Raw genomic sequence first — 20,022 nt, 5'->3', positions numbered from 1 at the left:
GGGGCGGGGCCAGGGGCGGGAGAGGGCGGGGCCATGGGCGGGGCGCCTGGGACAGGCCTGGGGCGCGGAGGCCTGGCGGCGGGGGCAAGGCTGCGGCGCCGGGCGGGGCGAGGGCAGGAGGGGCGGGGCTGGGGGCGGGGCCGGGGCGGGGCGAGGCGGGGCGCGGGGCGGGCGGGCGGGCAGGCGGGGGCGGGGCGCGCTCCTGCGCGGCGCGGCGGCGGCGGCGCGGCGCGGCGGCGGCGGCGGCGGCGGCGCGGCGGCGGCGGCGGCGGCGGCGGCGGCGGCGCGGCGGCCGTGCTCATCCCGGCGGCCCAGCACTCGAGTGCACGCGGGCTTCGCAAATGGCTTGTCCCGCCCTGGGGCTGGAAGCCCTTCAGCCTCTGCAGCCGGAGCCGCCCCCCGAGCCCGCTTTCTGCGAGGCGCAGAAGTGGATCGAGGTAGGTGCCCCCGGCTGGCGGGAGGCCTTGCAGGGGCGCCCGAGGCCCGACTCGCGCACACGCACCGCGCCCGGCAGGTCAGCCCCCCGCTCCCCCCCGCGCCCCCCGCTCCCTCCCCGGTTCCTTGGCCGGCGGCTCCGAGCCATCCTCCGGGCGGGCGTGAGCGAGGGGCGCCGCAGCCGGGCGGTGCGCGGGGGCAGGGCGCCTCCCTCCCTCCCTCCCTCCCTCCCCGCGCCCCGCGCACTCGGGGTCCTGCCCGCGTCCTGCCCGCCGCGCCCCCGGGCCGGGTCCTGCGGGTCAGGTGCGAGGCCGGGCCCGGAGCCCGCAGCACCCACCTGCCCGCCCCACCGCGCGCCCCGGGCGTCCCCGCCGCGCACTGCGCTTCTCGGGTGACCGGGTGGCGCCGGGAATCCCTGGAGCTCGGGGCCGACGCTCGGCGTCTCTGTCGGTGCAGCCCGCTGGCCCGGCGCCGCCCGGATGGCGTGTGCGCGGGGATCGGGCCTCGGAGGGCGCGAGGGGCAAGGTGACCCCCTGGGATCCTGGGCGGCCTTGCGGGAGGCCTGGCAAGGCGAATGTGACCCTCCGCTCGGTGACAGCCCTGCTCGCGGACAGTGGGGGGGGGGAGGTGCGGCTGCCAAGCCTGCGAGGACCCAGGCCGCCGCTCCGTGACACGCCTGCAGCCCAGCAGCTCCCCAGAGCCGGGGGGTGGGTGCAGATGGGACCCTGCCAGCGGCTGCACCCCGCCTGCCGCTCTCAGGCCCCCGCAGGAGCCCTGCCCCCCGGAGGGTCACCTGCTTCAAGCATGAGCCTTAGGCACAGCTTGGAAGCATGCATTTAAAAATAGGGTCAAAGAGACAAGACTGAACGTGAGGCTCCGTTGACAAAAGCCACAGTCATACACGTCTCCTACTTCGTTGGCACATGAGGAGATGAGGGAAAGACCCAGGCTTTTATTTATTTTTTTTTTTTTATTTTTTATTTTTTTTAAATTTTTATTTATTTATGATAGTCACACAGTGAGAGAGAGAGAGGCAGAGACATAGGCAGAGGGAGAAGCAGGTTCCATGCACCGGGAGCCTGACGTGGGATTCGATCCCGGGTCTCCAGGATCGCGCCCTGGGCCAAAGGCAAGCGCCAAACCGCTGCGCCACCCAGGGATCCCCAAGACCCAGGCTTTTAAATTAAATATGCGGCTGGAAGGGCGTGGGGTGTGACAGGTGCTGTCTGTGCTGAATCCTTGGGCTCATGGGACACACAGGGCACGTTTGTAGTCACTGGCTTAGTTGGGAGTTGGAGGGCTGTATTTTGTGTGTGTGTGTGTGTGTGTGTGTTCTGGACCTTTAAAATATTAAAGTTTTAAAATATTAAAAATATCCTCAGGAGAGATTTTGGACGTGGTGGGTGGTGAGGGGAGGGTAGCAGAGCGGAGCAATCTTGCAGGTCTTGAAGGCGAGTGGTTTACTTACCCTCAATATCCTGCACCGTAACTCGTAATTGTACAAATTGTAATTGGTAGAGTCTACCTAGAAGACGGGCGGTCGGCGTATAAATTCCACGCAGGAGAGTGCACACGTCTTCAGTGCACATGTCCCCGAACGCCCTCATGTCGCCCTCATGTCCGGACGGTTACAGCCCCACCTAGATCAGGGCCTGCGGTGCGGCCTTCGGCCCGGGGTGGGGGGACCACGGTCTGTTTTGGAGGAGTGGCACGTGGTAGGCCAGAGGTGATGCGGCACAGGAGAGCAGCTTTTGTCCTGGTTCCACTGGTTTCCAGCAGAAGAAGGGCTTCCCCCGGAAGGCCGAGCCCCGCTGGGCCCCGCGGTCGCCCGGCGTTGCTGGCGGGCCCGCCGTGGGCCGTGGCTCGGACGGGTGGCCTGGGCTCTGCTGGGCTCCACTGGGCGCGTGCATTATTGAAGCGGCCTATCTCCTTTCAGTTGCGGAGTTCGGTTTCTGGGAAAGGAGACCTTCCCCTCCCGGGCTGTAGAAAGGTATTTGCTCCAGGGACAGATAGCGACCTCCCCTCTTCCTTCCCGGACGTTCCTCTTGAGATGTAAATGCCGCGTCTGCGGAGCGGGGATCCCGGAGCCGTAACAGATGGTTCTGGGCGCACTGGCCGGCGAACAAAGATTCCTGGGCTCCTGGGGCGATAACGTGGTACTCTGAGGAGCCGAAAGCCTCCGTGGATTGTTATCTCGAGACAATTGCATCTCCTTTAGGGGCCCCATTGTCTTCGGCAACATCCTCATTGGAAGGGCTTTGTTTTCCACTTTTGTTGGGTCGGTGATTAAGTTTCCCACACGCTCCCCTCCCCTCCAGGCCCCCCACATCCTCCCCCTCCCTTTGAGTAGTCAGGAATTTCACCCTTTCAGAAAAATGTTCCCTTGGGTGCAGCAGGTTAATAAACAAACTTTGCAGCTTGTCTTTCCCCGCAGCCCTTGGTCTTCCTTGAGTCATGGGTTGGCGAGAAGAGACTCATTCTTAATAGAGGCTCAAGGGAAAAGCTCCCCGAGCTCACTCGTTAGTGAGGAATTTCTCGGCCTTGGCTCTGGGCGGGCGGCGTGACTGGCAGGAAGCGGTGGCCTGGGAACTGCTGCTTCCACCTCAGCTGGCAGAGGGGAGAGCCGGAATTGGGGTCAACCCCATAACACGGTGCCTTTTTTCCCCTTACGGCTGCAGAAGCAGGCTGCATGTCTTTTTTTTTTTTTTTAAGATTTTATTTATTTATTCATGATAGACACAGAGAGAGGCAGAGGCACAGGCCTAGGGAGAAGCAGGCTCCCTGCAGGGACCCGGACGTGGGACTCGATCCCATAACTTGGGGATCACTCCCTGAGCCAAAGGCAGACGCTCAACCACTGAGCCACCCAGGGCTCCCAAGGCTGCATGTATTGATTGTGGCCACCAGCAGGCGGGGGCCTGACTTCCTTCCACACTCCTTTTCTAGAAGGACCTTCCTCAACAAAGGAGCAGTTAGGACAGGGAGGTCCGACTCTGGATCTGGGCAGCCTGGATCTGGATCTGGATCCCGGGGCCGTGGCCCGCTAGCTGTGTACCCTGGGTCACGCTGCGTTTCCTCTCCTTTTGGTTCTGAATCATTTTCTTTGAAAGCCGGCTTGAGTGCTTAACAGCAGCAAAAATCCCAAAGATGTCGTCGAAAGCGTCCGTGAAACGGGGGCGCCTTGTAGGAACAGCGTACCCACCCCTGGGACTGCTGTGAGAGTTAAAGAACTTAACATATTCTAAGCGGGTGGGAGAGTGCCAGTGGGACGGTTGGTGGTAGGACCCTTAATGGGTTCTTTGGCTGTTTCTTCCCACCGTCACTACCATCATCACCAACACCCCTGTGACCGCCGTCGTTGCTGTCTTTCCTACTGCTGTTTTGGAAGAAAATCTTCAGGACCCTAAGTTTCTTACTATAAAGAAATACAACTCGATTTACACACCGGCCTCATTCCATTCTCTTACCCGACGGGCTCCCGATACCCGCCTAGAAGTTAAGTAGATGCTCCGACACCTCGCATTCAGAGCGATTTAGGGGATCTGAGCACAACCAGTCCTATCTACTCCTGAAATGATCCCGGTGGTCCAGGGAGGCTTAGAAAATAGATCCCTCACCTCGTGTCTAGTATCTGTGCTTAAGGCCGAGGCTCGTCCTGCAACTCCAAGCAGAGGCTCAGTGCCTGTCCTCGTGCGCACGACCCAGTCATTGTATAAAGAGGGACTGAGTGTGAATAGTCCCCTCCCCGGTTGCAGGGTCTTGTTGGCTCAAGTTGCATCTGCTCCTGGTAGGAAAAAAAGAACCCCTGCCCTCTATTTCCCTTCCTTCCTTCCTTTCTTTTTTTTCTTTTTCTCTTGAGGATCCTCATTTTCTTGGTAACCACCGCCCCCCCCCCGCCGGCCCCGCCCGGCCTTTGCCTCTCTGCCCACAGCAGTATTTATCGGTTCTAATCTGTAGCTCTGCTCTGCGGTGCCAAACCCTTTCTGGAGAGACAGATGTCCCTTCAGCTTGGTTTCAGTTGTGATTTGGAACAGGTTGCCAGGCCTTTGGGGAGGGGCTGCGAATTAACGCGGCTCAGGAGTGTCTGGGCTCCCGTAGCTCTCGTCACAGCCTGCCCGTGGGGCCGGTGCTGATTGCGATCTGATCTGTGACCCAGTGCATGAGCCCGGGAGGGATCCGATCATCGCTTTGGGTCATTCCCCCCCCCCCCCCATGTAGAATCGTTCTCCGACTCCACTGGGACCTGACGTTGAAGGTGAAAGGCACCAGGGTCCCTGAGCCCCCCAGGCTGAGAGGGGTGTATTGTTTGGCCGCGGGGAGCCCTCAGGCGTAGCCTTTGAGAGAACCTTGCGTTTAGCAGCCGGTAACACGTGACGTTCGCGGTGTAGTGACGAGCGAACACGTGCCCGAGTTCTCTGCTGATTCAAGTTCCCCACCTCCGTGGGGACGTGATGAGTCTTCTTGCTGCTGCAGTGGGAGCTGTGGCTTGGCAGGTGCCTGTGGGGCCCGGGAGCTGAGGAAGACCCAGGAAACCTCTTCTGCTAGGTCAGGAGAGGAGGAGGGTCTGAATACATATGTAAATTAAGGCGGGCAGCATCTTTCTCCCAAGGACGCGGGAATAATCGGGCCCATTTGTAGACCAGCGGCTCGGGCACAATGCCGTCACGTGGTAGGGGAACAGTGGGGTCCCACACATTTGGGGAAAGGCGATTGGAATAGGAGGTGGGGCTGGCGCTTCTTGCCCTGGCATCTCCCTGGAAACCAAGTTTGCATCCGGGCCCGGGCGAGCTCCACATGCAAGATTGAACTCTGGCCACCAAGGGGGGGTAGGGCGGGACATGTGTTCCCAGCCACTGGGTCTCTTGGCCTCCCCGCTCCGCCGGTGGGTGACAATGGAGCCGTGATGGAGCCGTGATGGGGACATCTGGCTATGATCCCATGGGTGGCAGTCCGTGCTCGGTGGGGCCAGGCAGCGCCTGCCACTTGGCCTGGCCGCTTCCCTCTTTGCTCTGGACCCTTCTGCAATTGAAGGATGTTGCAGTTAGGGTACCAGGGTGACGGTGGTGCGAAGCTGATGCCCACGAGGATAAAAGCTGGTGTCTGCCGAGTGCCTACTATGTGCTGGGCACCGGGCTGCGGCGTCTACGTCTCCGTGAATCCCTTCTAAGTGAGTACTACTGTTACCCCCATTTACAGGCGAGAAAATTGAGGCCCTGAGATCAAGTATCTTGCCCAAACCTTCAAGTAATTGGCGGAAGTAGGACTTAATTAAAGCACCCTTCCTTCCTTCCTTCCTTCCTTCCTTCCTTCCTCCCTCCCTCCCTCCCTCCCTCCCTCCCTCCCTCCCTCCCTCCCTTCCTTCCTTCCTTCCTTCCTTCCTTCCTTCCTTCCTTCCTTCCTTCCTTCCTTCCTTCCTCTCTTTCTTTCTTATTTTATTTATTTATTCCTGAGAGACACAGACAAAGGCAGAGACCCAGGCAGAGGGAGAAGCAGGCTCCCTGTGGGGAGCCCAAGGCAGGACTCGATCCCAGGACCCCGGGGTCACGCCCTGAGCCCAAGGCAGACACCCAACCACTGAGCCACCTGGGTGCCCTAAGCCACCATTTAACTTTTCTGAACATATGCATTGTTAGAGACCCAAAATCTATAGTTGAGGAAATCGGAGCTTTCGGGAACGGGGAACCCCATCCAGAGTCAGCTAGTCAGTGAGTCCTGATTGGAGTCGGGATTGAAATCCAGGCTGTCTGACTTTGCAGCCCTTGTTATCTGATTCCTTCTGTTGCCTCTCACATCAGGACCAGGTGTCACAAACTCCTGTAAGGACTGAGCTTCCTGTTTCTCTGGCCGCGGAGGCCTCCCAGTCCTCCACCCACCGCCCGTCTGTAGACTTTGGAAGCCGTGGGTCCCCATGGCTCGTCTCTTTCCCATAGAGCACGAAGGGATGTCCTTTCTCCAGGCTCACGTGTGGAAGCGCATGTGTCTGCAGCCTTGACCACCGCTCTCTCGCCCTCACCTGGGAGTGCTCCTGCCCGGCCAAGATCTCACCTGCGAACAGTTGTGTTGTTGGGCTCAGCCCGGAGGCAGGTCCTTCCAGGAGAGGAGATTGGCAGCCCCGTCCCATCCCCGGGAGCTGAAGGCCCGGAACAAAGCAGCTCTGTGACCTCTGGGGATCCTGCGTGCATCTTCCAGTCTCACCATAATCCTTCTGACCTTCATTTTCATGGTTGAGGACTGAATCGGTTAAAACTGGTTGCTCTTTAAACTACTCTTACCAGAACTAGATTTTTTCTTTTTTCATTTTTTTTAATTAAAAAAAATTTTTTTAAAGATTTTATTTATTCATGAGCGACAGAGAGAGAGAGAGAGAGGCAGAGACACAGGCAGAGGGAGAAGCAGGCTCCATGCACCGGGAGCCCGGCGTGGGATTCGATCCCGAGTCTCCAGGATCGCGCCCCGGGCCAAAGGCAGGCGCTAAACTGCTGCGCCACCCAGGGATCCCGATTGATTGATTTATGAGAGAGAGAGGGAGAGACTGAACAGAGTCCCTGCTGGGCATACAGCCTGCTGTGGGGCTCCGTCTGACGACCACGAGATCATGACTTGACCCCGAGCCAAGAACCGGGGCGCTTAACTGACTGAGCCACCCGGCCGCCCCTAATTTTTCTTTTTAATCCCAGTTTACTCCTCTGTGGTTCAGAACAAGGTGCAAAACAATTTTATAATATTTCCCCTCATTTGTTCCTAAGGATGTGTGTGTGTGTTTACATGTGAAGCAAAAGAAAGGTATCAGATATGATCTTTTTGGGGCGGAAGGTTGGGTGGGAAAACGCTGACTTCAGTGCAGTCCAATGAGGAAAAGGGAAGGATGAAATAACTTTGTTTTTAAGTGAGTATAAAAATAGTCCAAATTGGAGGGTTACTGGATGCTACAGGAAAAAAAAATAGTCCTCTAAAAAACAAAAAAAAGAAGAAAGACTGACAAGGTATGGGAAAGACACCTGCCTGGACGCGAGGGGCTGTGCCGTCGGTGTCCCGAGGAAGAAGGACATCGTGGAGTTGGGCTGTGCCGAGAACGACCTCGGGAGACGTGTCCTCGTGGCGCTGACCCTGTGGGGCGGCTGCTGTAACCTGGGGAGTTGTCTTCAGCGAGGGGACCGCGGGGCCGGGACCCAGTGTGGGTACGTCTTCCCGCTGGCCTTACACTCCAGGCAGAGGCCGCGTCCTTCCGCCCATGGCGGGACCCCAGGGACCGAATGCGGGTCACGCTGAGGAAGCTCCATGCTTCACTGCCCGCGTCCTGCCCATGACCGGCGTGGCCACCGGGCCCGGCGAGGACCGTCCAGCCGCACCCCGCCCATGCATCCCTAAATAGCCATCAGGAGGCCGTGTAAGGAGAGACAAGGAGAGACCTGCACTTGTTTCTCTTAAGTAAATGTCAAGGGCAAGGCCTTGTGGCGTTTTTACTTCCTTGACCCAAGGCTGTCATAAAAAAAATCCTCAGCCTTATTTTTCTGTTTTTTTTTTTAATTTTTTTTTTTAGCCTTATTTTTCTTACCGAGAGGTCGAAGTCTTATTTATTGCGCTGAGCACACAGCTCTCTTTTCCTCCCCCGGATAAACATTTGCAAAGAATGCTATTCACACAATTATCTTCTTCTAGTGGGAAAGTGAAGGGTAAGGCTACGGTAGGCTCGGCCAGACTGTTTAAAATATGAAAATAATTATTTGGGGCACCAGGCTATCAGTCATCTGTAAGTTCCCTCCAGTGCAGACGCTAAAAATAAGCATATGGTGAAAGTAAACATCAATGCGTGAAAGTATTTTAAACAAATTTTAAACCTCGTTTCCTGGAAAGTAGCTGCTGGAGCTGCCGTGGCGAGCAGGGCGTTGGCCGGCGAGGCCTAAGCCTGGCTCCCGTCCACGTGGGGCGCACGGTGCCTCACGCGCTGGCGGCTCGAGCTGGGGCACAAGCATGACTCGGGACACGCGGCGCGAGGACAGGAGACGGGGCTGGAGGGAAGGGGTCCTTGAGGCAGACGAGGGCCTGGGGAGCGTCGGGTTCACGCACGACCCTTGACGGGTTGGGCAGGTGGGGCGTGAAGTGATGCATGTGCAACGTGTGCTTGGGCTGCGGTGACGCGCTAAGGAAAGGGGGCAGAGCCGGGTGCAGGACCCCCAGGTGCCCTGAAGGCGGGGTGGGGGGTGTCTGACATGCCGAGTGTTCGGGTGGCCCATTGGCTGGGCGCTCCCCGCGCCTCTCAGGACCTGGCCCACCTGCCCTCCTGGGAGGGACCTGCCCCGCGGAGGGGAGAGGCCTGGAGAAGGCTGCCGGCGCCCCGTGAGCGAGCCGAGCGCCTTGGCCCGGGCCCCTGGATGGCGAGCGCGTGTCCTCTCGTCGGGGAACCTGCCCCAGGCTCGTCTACGAGAAGGTGCTTTTTGAGCACAAGTCCCCAAGTCTGCAGGTGCGGGGCTGGTTTAACACCTGGACACCCCCCCGCCCCCGGCGTCTCGTGGTTCCACGCGGCTGCTGCACACTCATCATCAAGTCATCTGTCCAGAGAGAAGGACGGAGGACTAGGCAATGAAGAGCACATCCTTCTAGAAAAGTCCTCCCGACACTTCCACTCACAGTCATCGCCCAGATGTTCAGTGACACGGCCACCGCTGGTCGTGGGGAGGCTTTGGGGTCCTCAGGCCATACGCCAGGTTCTGTTCGTCCAAGGAAAGGGGAGCCCGGGGGTGTCCTTTCTCCACTTCCCAGGGGGAAGATCCTTGCCAGACCGAGCTCAGATACGTCGGCCTCCGAAGCTGACTCCCCGATTCCTCCCAGCCCGTCAGTCCGTCCTGTCCATGCGCCCCTGGCGCCGAGTGTCCCCCTCTGTCCGAAGCGTCGCCGTAGGTCAGTGGGCCGAGCGTGTGCCCGGTCAGACGGCCTCCTCTGGGAAGCCCCGGAGCTCTTGCGGCCCGGCCTGCACCTTCCTGTTGCTTCGTTGAAGATTTTATGTATTTATTCCCGGGAGGCCAGAGAGAGGCGGAGACACAGGCTTCCGTGGGGCCTGACGCGGGACTCGATCCCGGGACCCCGGGCCTGGCCTGGTCTGCGTCACGTGGCCGCTCCTGCTCGTGTGCTCCCCGTGCCCGGGGTTCCCGGGAGCCCGGGCCCAGTGCACAGGCCACCTCATGGCACAGAAAACAGACTGACAGGAAGCAAGGTTGCTGGGTTTTTTTTTAAGACATAATGATTATAAAAAGCAGTTTGCCGGGGGTGGCCCGGAGACAGCCGCTGATTGGATGGACCCCGGGACCGTGATGTCACCACTGGCTGCAGGCAGGTGCTATCAGTTGGAGGAGTGACTTGGGCGGCCAGCTTCCCCTCTGGTGGATCGCCTTGGGCGGCCCCCCTGTTCTTTAAACACGTGCCCCCGGCGATCTCGCCTGGGACCCTCCCCTCTCCCTTCTCCCTCCTCCCTCCAAGCCGCCAGCTGCCCCTCTTCCCTGTTGAGGCGTCCGGTAATTCCCACCTCTTAGTATGAAAGAAAGACCGGAGCACGTCTGCTTACAGGATATCCCCCCCAAAAAGCCCTGAGGCATTTCTGAAAAAATTTTTCTTATTTTTAAGAATTTTTGAAAAAAAATTTTTTATTTTTTTCAGTGAAATACAGTATTTTTATTCTATAAATAATTGTCCAACATCCCTGTATGTGTTATACTATGAAAAATATACAATTGGGAAGACATAGGTGATTTCTTTAATTTTTTTTTACTGTTTGATTGTATTTCTTTCTTTTTAATTAATTAATTTTTTCAAAGATTATTTATTTATGATAGAGAGAGAGAGAGAGAGAGAGAGAGAGAGAGAGAGAGAGAGGCAGAGACACAGGAGGAGGGAAAAGCAGGCTCCATGCCAGGAGCCCGACATGGGACTCGATCCTGGGACCCCAGGATCACGCCCTGGGCCGACAGCAGGCGCTAAACTGCTGAGCCACCCGGGGATCCCCTTTATTTTTAATTTAAATTCAATTAACATGTAGTGTCTGGTTAGCTTCAGGGGCAGAGGTCCGCGATCCATCAGTCCTCTACAACACCCAGAGCTCATCCCATCACGTGCCCTCCTCTGTGCCCATCACCCGGTTACCCCGTCCCTCACTGCCCTCCCCCGCCCCATGACCCTCAGTTCATTTCCTGTGATTAAGAGTCTCTTATGGGTTGTTTTGTTTTATTTCCCCTCCCTTCCCCTCTCATCCTCTGTTTTGTTTCTTAAATTCCACATACGAGTGATGTCGTATGACAATCGCCTTTCTCGGATTGACTTATTTTGTTTAGCGTAACCCCCTCTAGTCCATCCCCCTCTAGTCCATCCATGTCATTGCAAATGGGAAGATGTCATTCTTTTGGACGGCTGGGTATGTATAGACCGCAGCTTCTTATCCATCATCCGCCTGGGGCCCCGAGCTCCTGCCGCAGCCTGGGTGTTGGGGACGCTGCTGCTGTGAACACTGGGGTGCAGCTGCCCCTCCAGATCGCTGTCTCTGTCCCTTTGGGGTAAATCCACAGCAGCGCACCTGCTGGCCGCAGGGCAGCTCTGCCTGGAACTTCCCGAGGAACCTGCCCGCCGCCCCGTCCCGGAGCTGCTGCACTAGCCGTGTCCCCCCACAGCGCAGCAGGTTCTTCCCCTTCCCCTGCCTCCTCCCAACCTCTCATGTTTCCTGAGTTTTTTTTTTTTAGCTTTTGTCTTTTTTTTTAATATTAAATTTATTTTTTATTGGTGTTCAATTTGCCAACATACAGATTAACACCCAGTGCTCATCCCATCAAGTGTCCCCTTCAGTGCCCGTCACCCATTCACCACCACCCCCCGCCCTCCTCCCCTTCCACCACCCCTAGTTCGTTTCCCAGAGTTAGGAGTCTTTATGTTCTGTCTCCCTTTCTGATATTTCCTACCCATTTCTTCTCCCTTCCCTTATATTCTCTTTAACTATTATTTATATTCCCCAAATGAATGAGACCATATAATGTTTTTAAGTGTAGCCACTCTGCCAGGTGTGAGGTGGCACCTCGTTGTGGTTTTGATGTGCATTTCCCGGAGGAGGAGTGATGCGGAGCATCCTGCGGTGCATCTGTTGGCCACCTGGATGTCTTCTTTGGAGAAATACCCGGTCGTGTCTTCTGCTTAGTTCTTGATCAGATGATTTGTTCTCTGGGTGTTGAGTCTGTTGAGTTCTTTATAGATGTTGGTTATCTGAAGAGACATTTGCAGATATCCTCCCCCGTTCTGCTGGTTGTCTTCTGGTTCTGTGGATTGTTTCCCTCGCTGCGCAGAAGCTTTTTACCTCGCTACGTCCCCGTAGTTCATTTTTGCCTTCGTTTCCCTTGTCTTTGGAGACGTGTCCAGCAAGAAGTTGCTGTGGCCGAGGTCACAGGGGTCGCTGCCTGTGTTCTCCTCTAGGATTTTGATGGGATCTTGTCTCACATTTAGATCTTTCATCCATTTTGAGTGTATCTTTGCGTCTGGCGTAAGAGAAGGGTCTAGTTTCATTCTTCTGCACGTGGCTGCCCAGTTTTCCAGCACCATTTGGTGAAGAGACGGTCTTTTTTTTTTTTCCATTAGATATTCTTTCCTGCTTTGTCAGAGATTAGTTGCCCATAGAGTTGAGTTGAACCCATTTCTGGATTCTCTATTCTGTTCCTCAGTCTGTGTCTGTTTTTGTGCCAGGACCACACTGCCTGGGTGATCACGGCTTTGTAAGTACAGCTTGACGTCCAGAATCATGATGCCTCCAGCACTGGTTTTCTTTTTCAACGCTGCTTTGGCTATTCGGGGTCTTTTTCGGTTCCATACAAATTTTGGGATTATTTGTTCCAGCTCTGTGAAAAAAGTTGATGGTATTTTGATAGAGATTGCATTGGATGCATAGATTGCTCTGGGTAGCATAGGCATTTTAACAAAATTTGTTCTTCCAGTCCATGAGCGTGGAACATTTTTGCATTTCTTTGTGTCTTCCTCGATTTCTTTCATGAATGTTTCATAGTTTTCTGAGTACAAATCCCTTGCCTCTTTGGTGAGGTTTATTCCCAGGTATCTTATGGTTTTTCGTGAGAGGAAAACTTCTAATATGGTGATAACCTGTGGATTCTTACTAGGTAGGTATTTTTTTTTTAAGAGGAGAATATCCCATAAAAGCTAATGGCCAGTAACTGGAATAAATAAATGACCACAGCTATGAACATCATTGTCATGACCCAATGGAAACACTGAGAAATAGCATCCTCTCTGCCTTTCCTGCAGAAAACTTACAAAGGCTCTTTTGGAGCTGAATGTTGTCATCAACCAACAGATGTGGTTGCCGCCTATTTCCGCAGAGACCTTGTAAGATGTAATAAATAGGAGGGCCGGGTGACAAGTGGCGTCTGATTCATTGTGTTATGAGAGAGTTGGCAAAATGTGATAACACAGAGTGATAAAGCGGCTAGTTCAGTGCCAAATTGTGCCAGTGCCAGTCTAGTCCCTTGTTTGAGTTAACGGGAAGTCGTATCTGTGTATCACACCTGGCCTGGTGCCTGGCACAAAGGTAAGTGCTGTTTTATGCCCATTTTATAGATGAGAAAGCTGGAATACAGTTAGCTGATTTGCCCGGTGTCATGTAGCTAATAAGTGGCAGGGCTGGAATTTGTACCCGGGAGGTCCTGTTTCAGAGCTGGAGCTTCAGCTGGTGACTGATGTAAAAGCAAAACTCCTAAAAATCATGGTCCGGATTAACTCTCTAACCAACCCCACCGCTCCCCCTCCTCTTTCCCGTAACAGCCGTTTATTGAGCACTTTCTTTGTGCGTGGTGCCATCAGTTGCTAGGAGACCGCTCTCTCTGTGCTAGTCACTTCCAGGGTTCTTACTGCTTTTGTCAGTGTTCTGGTTATGAAATTGAATGGGGCTTGAGCCTTCTGCCTGAAACCTATATTTTCCATAAGCCCTGTTATTTTTTTTAGGTTGTGCTTTTGCAAAACACAAGGTTGTTGGTTATTTGTCTTCCTTTGGTACAGTGTCCGTTCATTTTCAGGGGCATGTGTATTCTTTTAGAGTAGACATGCTTGGATCTCTGTGTTTTGTGCAGACTTTACCGTCTTTCACTCACGGGCTCAGACATACAGCTGTAATCAGGAAATCTAGGGTCTTGGGCTATAAAGCGACTTTTTAGGGAACTTCACATTTCCTATCCACTGTCAGAAGACCTCACGGGGTTACATTCCACTGTGAAAGATGGACCCTGAACACAGAGCTCCATGCACGATATGTGTTCAGAAAGGGGAGAGCAGGGTGTGTGGACAGTGGAGAGGCTGGGACCACCCTTGGTCTATGGGGCCTGGGTCAGGCCTCCAAGGAAGTGCTGTTTAAGCAGAGACCCAGAGGGTGAGCAGGGACTGGCCAGGCAAAAAGGAGCAGGATGTGGGAACCCTATGAAGGAGTCCAGTAAAGCAGGAGTGTTGGGAGTCAGAGGTGCAGGTGCAGGATGTAGCTGCCATAGGTGGAGGGGGAACTGCTCAACCCTCAGGTAGAATATAGGGGTCCTCAGTGCTGCTGGCCCGGGCCAGGGGGCCTTGCATGGCTGTCAAGGAGGTGGGGTCTTCTCCCAAACTCCCTCAAATTACCATAGCCCGTGACAATAGTTTCTGAGGGCTGGTAACCCCGTTGGCCCCGTTCTAAGCACTTCACTTCTCACCCACCCTGTGAGACAGGCTCGAACTCTCTTTATTTCCACTTTAAGGAGAAATAAGTAAAGCCACATAGTCATTAGGTGGCGAAGCGGACCTTCAAACCCAGGCAGCCTGCCTGCTTCACCTGTGCTGGTCACCCCCGTGCTATGGGGTGTGATATGGGCTCCTCACCAGGGGCACCCTTGAGGAAGAGTGGCGAGGGACAGCATAGCGAGGAGTGCAGGTGGGGCTGGGGCTGCCTAAGGATGCAGGAGGCCATTGTTAGCCTTAGACATGCTTTCAGTATTTTCAAAGAAAACCCCCCAAAATGAAGGTCTTCACTCAATACCCTGCTGGATAGTTGCCACTCGGGAAGGAGAGGAATCTTATCCAAACGAGGCTCTGGGCACGTCCCCAACCCCACATTCTAATGCATAAGGGAACCCCAGGCTCCAGGTGGCCCGATGAACCCTGGTGGTGTTCTGATATGGTGGGTCACTGACTTTTAACTACCACCAAGAGTCGTGAATTGCATGATGCCAAAAATTTTTTTTCCCCGTTCATTTGGTTTTATATGAGCGTGTGTTGCATAGTTTTTCATTAACGTTTTTTGGGTACGTGTTTCAGTTAGTATCCTGATGGCTGCAACCAAGAGAAATCCAACCCAAACTGGCTTGGATAGGAGGGTGGTTTACTGGCTCGTTGGCAGTCTGGCGGTAGATCCCTATTTCAGAGGAAGCTGACTCAGCAGCAGAATGTTATCAGTGAGGACAAGGGTTCTCTCCGCCATCCCCGAGCTGTGCATCGCGGGACTGTATGCTTAGGAATTACGCAGCACATCCGCACCTGTCCTGCGAGCCCCAGAAAGTCTAGGCTCCTCCAACTGAAGGCTGACGGGGCAAGAACGGTTCCAGTCCCCGCGTACTCCTTATGCCTTCTAGTCAGGAAGGGGACACATCCCCCTCTTGGTCACCAGGGGAATGGACGAGTTGACTAGCTTAAGCCAAACTGGCTCCACCCTGGTGTATCTCTAACGAAGATCGCGGCTGCACTACCCTGTAATGAAGCACTGGGCTCCCGAGAGCAAAATCTGGGAAGTAGACCCAAGGAGGCCACCAACAAAGTTACCAACGTTTTAATTAAAATGTGACAGTATGAGACACTCTCATACTGTCATCAGAGGGTCATGAGAGGGGCAGGGGCGGAGGGGACGGGGTAACTGGGCGATGGGCATGAAGGAGGACACGGGATGGGATGAGCACTGGGGGTTGTATAAGACTGATAGATCACTGACCTTTGCCTCTGATACTAATAATACATTATATGTTAATTAATTGAATTTAAATAAAATTTAAAAAAGAATAATAAAGATAGCATATAGGAATTCACACACATGGGTGACAAGACTCAAGAAAAGCAAGGAAATAATTAAAATAAAAAACTCAGAACAGTGGCTACATCTTGGAAGTGAGTTTGAGGGATTGACTAAAAAAAAAGGCGTTCATCAATTGTTTTATTCCGATTTTTAAAAAGATTTATTTATTTATTTATGAGAGAGAGAGAGAGAGGCAGACACAGGAGGAGGGAGAAGCAGGCTCCATGCAGGGAGCCTGACGTGGGACTCGATCCCGGGTCTCCAGGATCGCGCCCTGGGCCAAAGGCAGACGCCAAACCGCTGAGCCACCTAGGGATCCCTTATTCCGATTTTTATAAGACTAGAAGAGGGTCGGTTTTAAAGATGTCATTAAATGCAAAGTGCTCAACCCAGCACCTAATTGGTTCTACTAGGTATAAAAATGCGATTGAATGATTCAGAAGTGTTGATTAACAAGTAATACAGCCCACACGAGTCAATAGCAAAAATCCCAAATAATCCAATTTAAAAATAGGGAGAGGAATCGAATAGAGATTTTTTTCAAAAAGGACCTGCTGATGGCCCACAGGTGCCTGAAGAGGTGCTCCATCAACATCACTCATCCGCAGGGAAATGCAACTCAGAACCACAGTGAGACATCATGTCACACCCGTTGGGATGGCGATGGCACCGCCCCGGAGAGCAGAAGCAGCGTTGGTGAGGAGGTAGAGGGACGAGGGCCCTGGCGCCCTGGGGCTGCAAATTGGAGCGGCCACTGTGAGAACAGTATGGAGGCGGCTCAAAAATTAAAAGCAGAATTATCAGGGGCACGTAGGTGGCTTAGTCCTTTAAGCCTCCAGCTCTCGGGATCCCTGGGTGGCGCAGCGGTTTGGCGCCTGCCTCTGGCCCAGGGCGCGATCCTGGAGACCCGGGATCGAATCCCACGTCGGGCTCCCGGTGCATGGAGCCTGCTTCTCCCTCTGCCTGTGTCTCTGCCTCTCTCTCTCTCTCTCTCTCTCTTAAATAAATAAAAATAAAATAATAATAATAAAGAAAATTAAAAAAAAAAGCCTCCAGCTCTCGATATCAGCTCAGATCTCGATCACAGGGCGAGAGCTCAAGCCCCACGTTAATTAATTAATTAATTGCGAGAATTACGATATGACCCAGCGGCTCCACTCCTGGGTGCAATACATCCAAAGGGAATGAGAACAAGATACCAGGGGTGCCTGGGGGGCCCCTGGGTGGAGCGTCTGCCTTCTGCTCGGGTCATGATCCCGGGGTCCTGGGTTCCAGTCCCACGTAGGGCTCCCCACTCAGCGGGGGGCCTGCTTCTCCCTCTGCCCCTCCCCCACTCCATCTTTTTGCAAATAAATAAATAAATAAATAAAATCTTAAGAAACAACCAAAACCCAAGATACCAAAGAGGCATGTGCACTCTCATGTCTCGTGCAGCACTGTCCACGCTGGAGGAGATACGGGAACAATCCAGCTGCCCCCTCCCCATGGATAAAGAGGTGAGGCGTGGTGGGTCCCACACAGATGCACGTGGCGTGGACATGTCCGTAGTGTCCTGCCCGCACGTATCGCACTGTGGGGTGCCGCCAGAGAAAGAGGGAATCCTGCCATTTGTGGCAACGTGGGTGGCCATGAGGGCACGACTGGGTGAGGTGCCCACCCTGGGGCGGGGGGACATGGGGGGAGCTGGTGAAAGGGCCCAGGCCTTCACGGGGAGAGGAACAGGGGCTGGGGCTCTGGCTGTGTTGCAGCAGCGAGCTCTGCTGCGAGCAGAACTGAAACGTTTTCAGGTGTCCTCGAGCATCTTCTCACGTCTACATGTGTCTGCGTACTTGTGTGACACGCGAGGTGGCGCGTTGTAGTGGCTGGGCGAGCGGGAGCCTTTCCCAAGGTCACATGTCAGGTTACCACCTGTGCAGCTTTCAGTGCCTTACAAGTTTTGTCAGTTTGCCTCCATAAAGTGAGGGAGAGAGTCGAGGAAGGTGCACCTGGGCCTCAGTTTCCCTTTCTGCTCATGAACGGACCTTTGCGCCACGTCTTCAAACAGCACCTTGGGAAAAACATTCGACTTGAAAATCCTCGGCACTGGGATCTGCTTGGTGTCCCCACCGAGTTCCTATTCCTCACCTGAGGGTGTCCTTTGGGGGGACCTGCGGGCTGCGGGGAGGATCTGCGGGCTGGGGGGAAGACCCCACGGGCTGGAGGGAGGATCCGCAGGCTGGAGGACCCTGTGGGCTGGAGGGAGGACCTCGCAGGATGGAGGACCCCGCAGGCTGGGGGGGAGGACCCCGTGGGCTGGGGGGAGGACCCTGCGGGCTGGGGGGAGGATCTCGCAGGATGGATGACCCCGCGGGCTGGAGGGAGGATCTGCGGGCTGGAGGGGGGGATCCCGTGGGCTGGGGGGAGGACCCCACAGGCTGGAGGACCCCGTGGGCTGGAGGGAGGACTCCGCAGGCTGGAGGACCCCTTGAGCAGGAGGGAGGACCTCGCAGGATGGAGGACCCCACGGGCTGGAGGGAGAACCCCGCAGGCTGGAGGGAGGACCCCATGGGCTGGGGGGGGAGGACCTCGCAGGCTGGAGGGAGGACCCGCGGGCTGGGGGGAGGACCTTGCAGGATGGATGACCCCACGGGCTGGAGGGAGGACCCGTGGGCTCGGGGGAGGAGCTTGCAGGATGGAGGACCCCGCGTGCTGGAGGGAGGACCCCGTGGGCTGGAGGGAGGATCTGCGGGCTGGGGGGAGGATCCCACAGGCTGGGGGAGGACCCCACAGGCTGGAGGACCCTGTGGGCTGGAGGGAGGACCTCACAGGTTAGAGGACCCTGCGGGCTGGAGGGAGGACCTCGCGGTCTGGAGGGAGGACCTTGCAGGATGGATGACCCCATGGGCTGGAGGGAGGACCCGTGGGCTAGGGGAAGGATCTTGCAGGATGGAGAACCCCGCAGGCTGGAGGGAGGACCCGCGGGCTGGAGGGAGGAGCCCGTGGGCTGAGGGGAGGACCCCGCAGGCTGGAGGATCCCACAAGCTGCAGGACCCCACGGGCTGGGGGCCACTGGCTGTGCCTGGTGGTGGTCGCCCCCATCCTCTAGCCCAGGGCCCCGGATCGGCCGGGTGCAGCAGGTCTCCTGCGAAGCTAGTGCACGAAGGAGGAGGGTAAAAATAAAAACCAGTAGGCAGCCTGCCTGGGGTCAGGACCCCTGAAGCTCAGCGGCTGCTGGTCCTTGGTGGGATTTTCCATTCCCTGTGGTTGTTGACGGGGTCGTGGTGGTTCCGGTGATGGTTTGCAGGTTACTGGGATCCGGCTCAGCAGTTGCCCGGCCGGCGGGGCACCTGCCTCATTGGAGAGGGTGCTTGGAGTTTATGACCCTTGCCCTTGACACGAGCTTCTTATTTGCCTCATTGCTTACCATACAGCCTTCAATCAACTGTTTTTCCAAAGGCACCTCTTCTACGGAGTTACTCCTCGACCGAAGATGCTCCCCTCCCCGCCGCTCCTTTTTTTATTTTTTTTGGTTAATACAATTAAATGAGCATGTCATTATAGAATCATTAAAAAATATGGTTTTCTTTGTAATATGAAAAAAAAAAGAGTAACAGTGTTTTAGTATCGTATCAATGATCCGAGCAGAGCAGTTTTTCAATCCTGCCGTTCTTTGGGGTTTTGACCTTTGTGTTTTTTTTTATTCATTTTTTTAAATTTAAATTTTAATTTTTTTGACCTTTGTGCGTTTTTATTCATTTTTTAATTTTAATTTTAATTTTTTTGACCTTTGTGTTTTTTTATTCATTTTTTTAATTTTTATTTTTTGATCTTTGTGTTTTTAAAGTGTGCATTTGCTGGTTTTGAAAGCTCTGGTCCCTATTATTAGAAATACTGAGATTTTATTTTTGGCATTTGACTAAGTTTTTTTTTTAATCTTTTGGTGCTAATGCAGATTCCGTATCATGTTTTCCTCAGTTTACAGGTAGCTTTGAGCTATGTGGGATTTGGATTTTTTTTCTTCCCTCCTCCTGTAGGCTTTGTGGCTCTTAAGGTAGGCATCTCTCTGTGATCTGTAGACCGAAGTCAAATCCCCCAATGGCATTTGCTTGGCAGTGGCAATTGTAAAGAATATGAAACATTTATATTTAAAATATGTGAGAAAAAAATAAAATATATGAGAAATATAGGTATAAGTTATTTAAAAGAAGTAAAATGACTTTGAAATACCTAACAGAAACGTTTCTGAATTTTTTTTTTCTGCAACGTTTATATCATCCTGCTAGCGTGGAATAAGAATTCTTCTAAGAACTTTCTTACATATTCATTCATTAAGTCATGCATTTACAGACATCTTCTAAGAGACTGCTAATGGCCCCGGGTTTCCTTCTGGCGCGGTGGAAATATTCTTGAATTAAGGAGCGGTCATGGTTGTCCACTCATCTATAGTATTTAGTGAAAATACTAAAAAATTCTGATATATGCACTTTGAAAGGCTGAGCTTCTGTTATAGGAGTTGTATCTCAACAGTGTTAGGGTTCTTACTGTTC

The 20,022-nt window shown here is 54.2% G+C and overlaps 1 protein-coding gene across 6 annotated transcripts in view; it reads left to right on the top strand.

Annotated features, from left to right (window-relative positions):
• The first annotated feature begins 291 nt into the window (after positions 1-291).
• The window catches only part of LIMCH1 (LIM and calponin homology domains 1), a 293,512-nt gene continuing 273,781 nt past the window's right edge, over positions 292-20,022 (top strand). For all 6 annotated transcript variants that reach the window (XM_055340230.1, XM_055340206.1, XM_055340216.1 and 3 more), the window contains exon 1: positions 292-437. In XM_055340230.1, coding sequence (XP_055196205.1) covers positions 342-437 — 96 coding nt within the window. In that variant the 5' untranslated portion in view covers positions 292-341. The remainder of the gene's footprint in view (positions 438-20,022) is intronic.

This window comes from Nyctereutes procyonoides, unplaced genomic scaffold, assembly GCF_905146905.1.
Source record: "Nyctereutes procyonoides isolate TBG_1078 unplaced genomic scaffold, NYPRO_anot_genome, whole genome shotgun sequence".
NCBI classification, from domain to species: domain Eukaryota; kingdom Metazoa; phylum Chordata; class Mammalia; order Carnivora; family Canidae; genus Nyctereutes; species Nyctereutes procyonoides.
The sequence above is the reverse complement of the archived record's forward strand: the minus strand, read 5'-3'. Positions and strand labels throughout refer to the sequence as shown.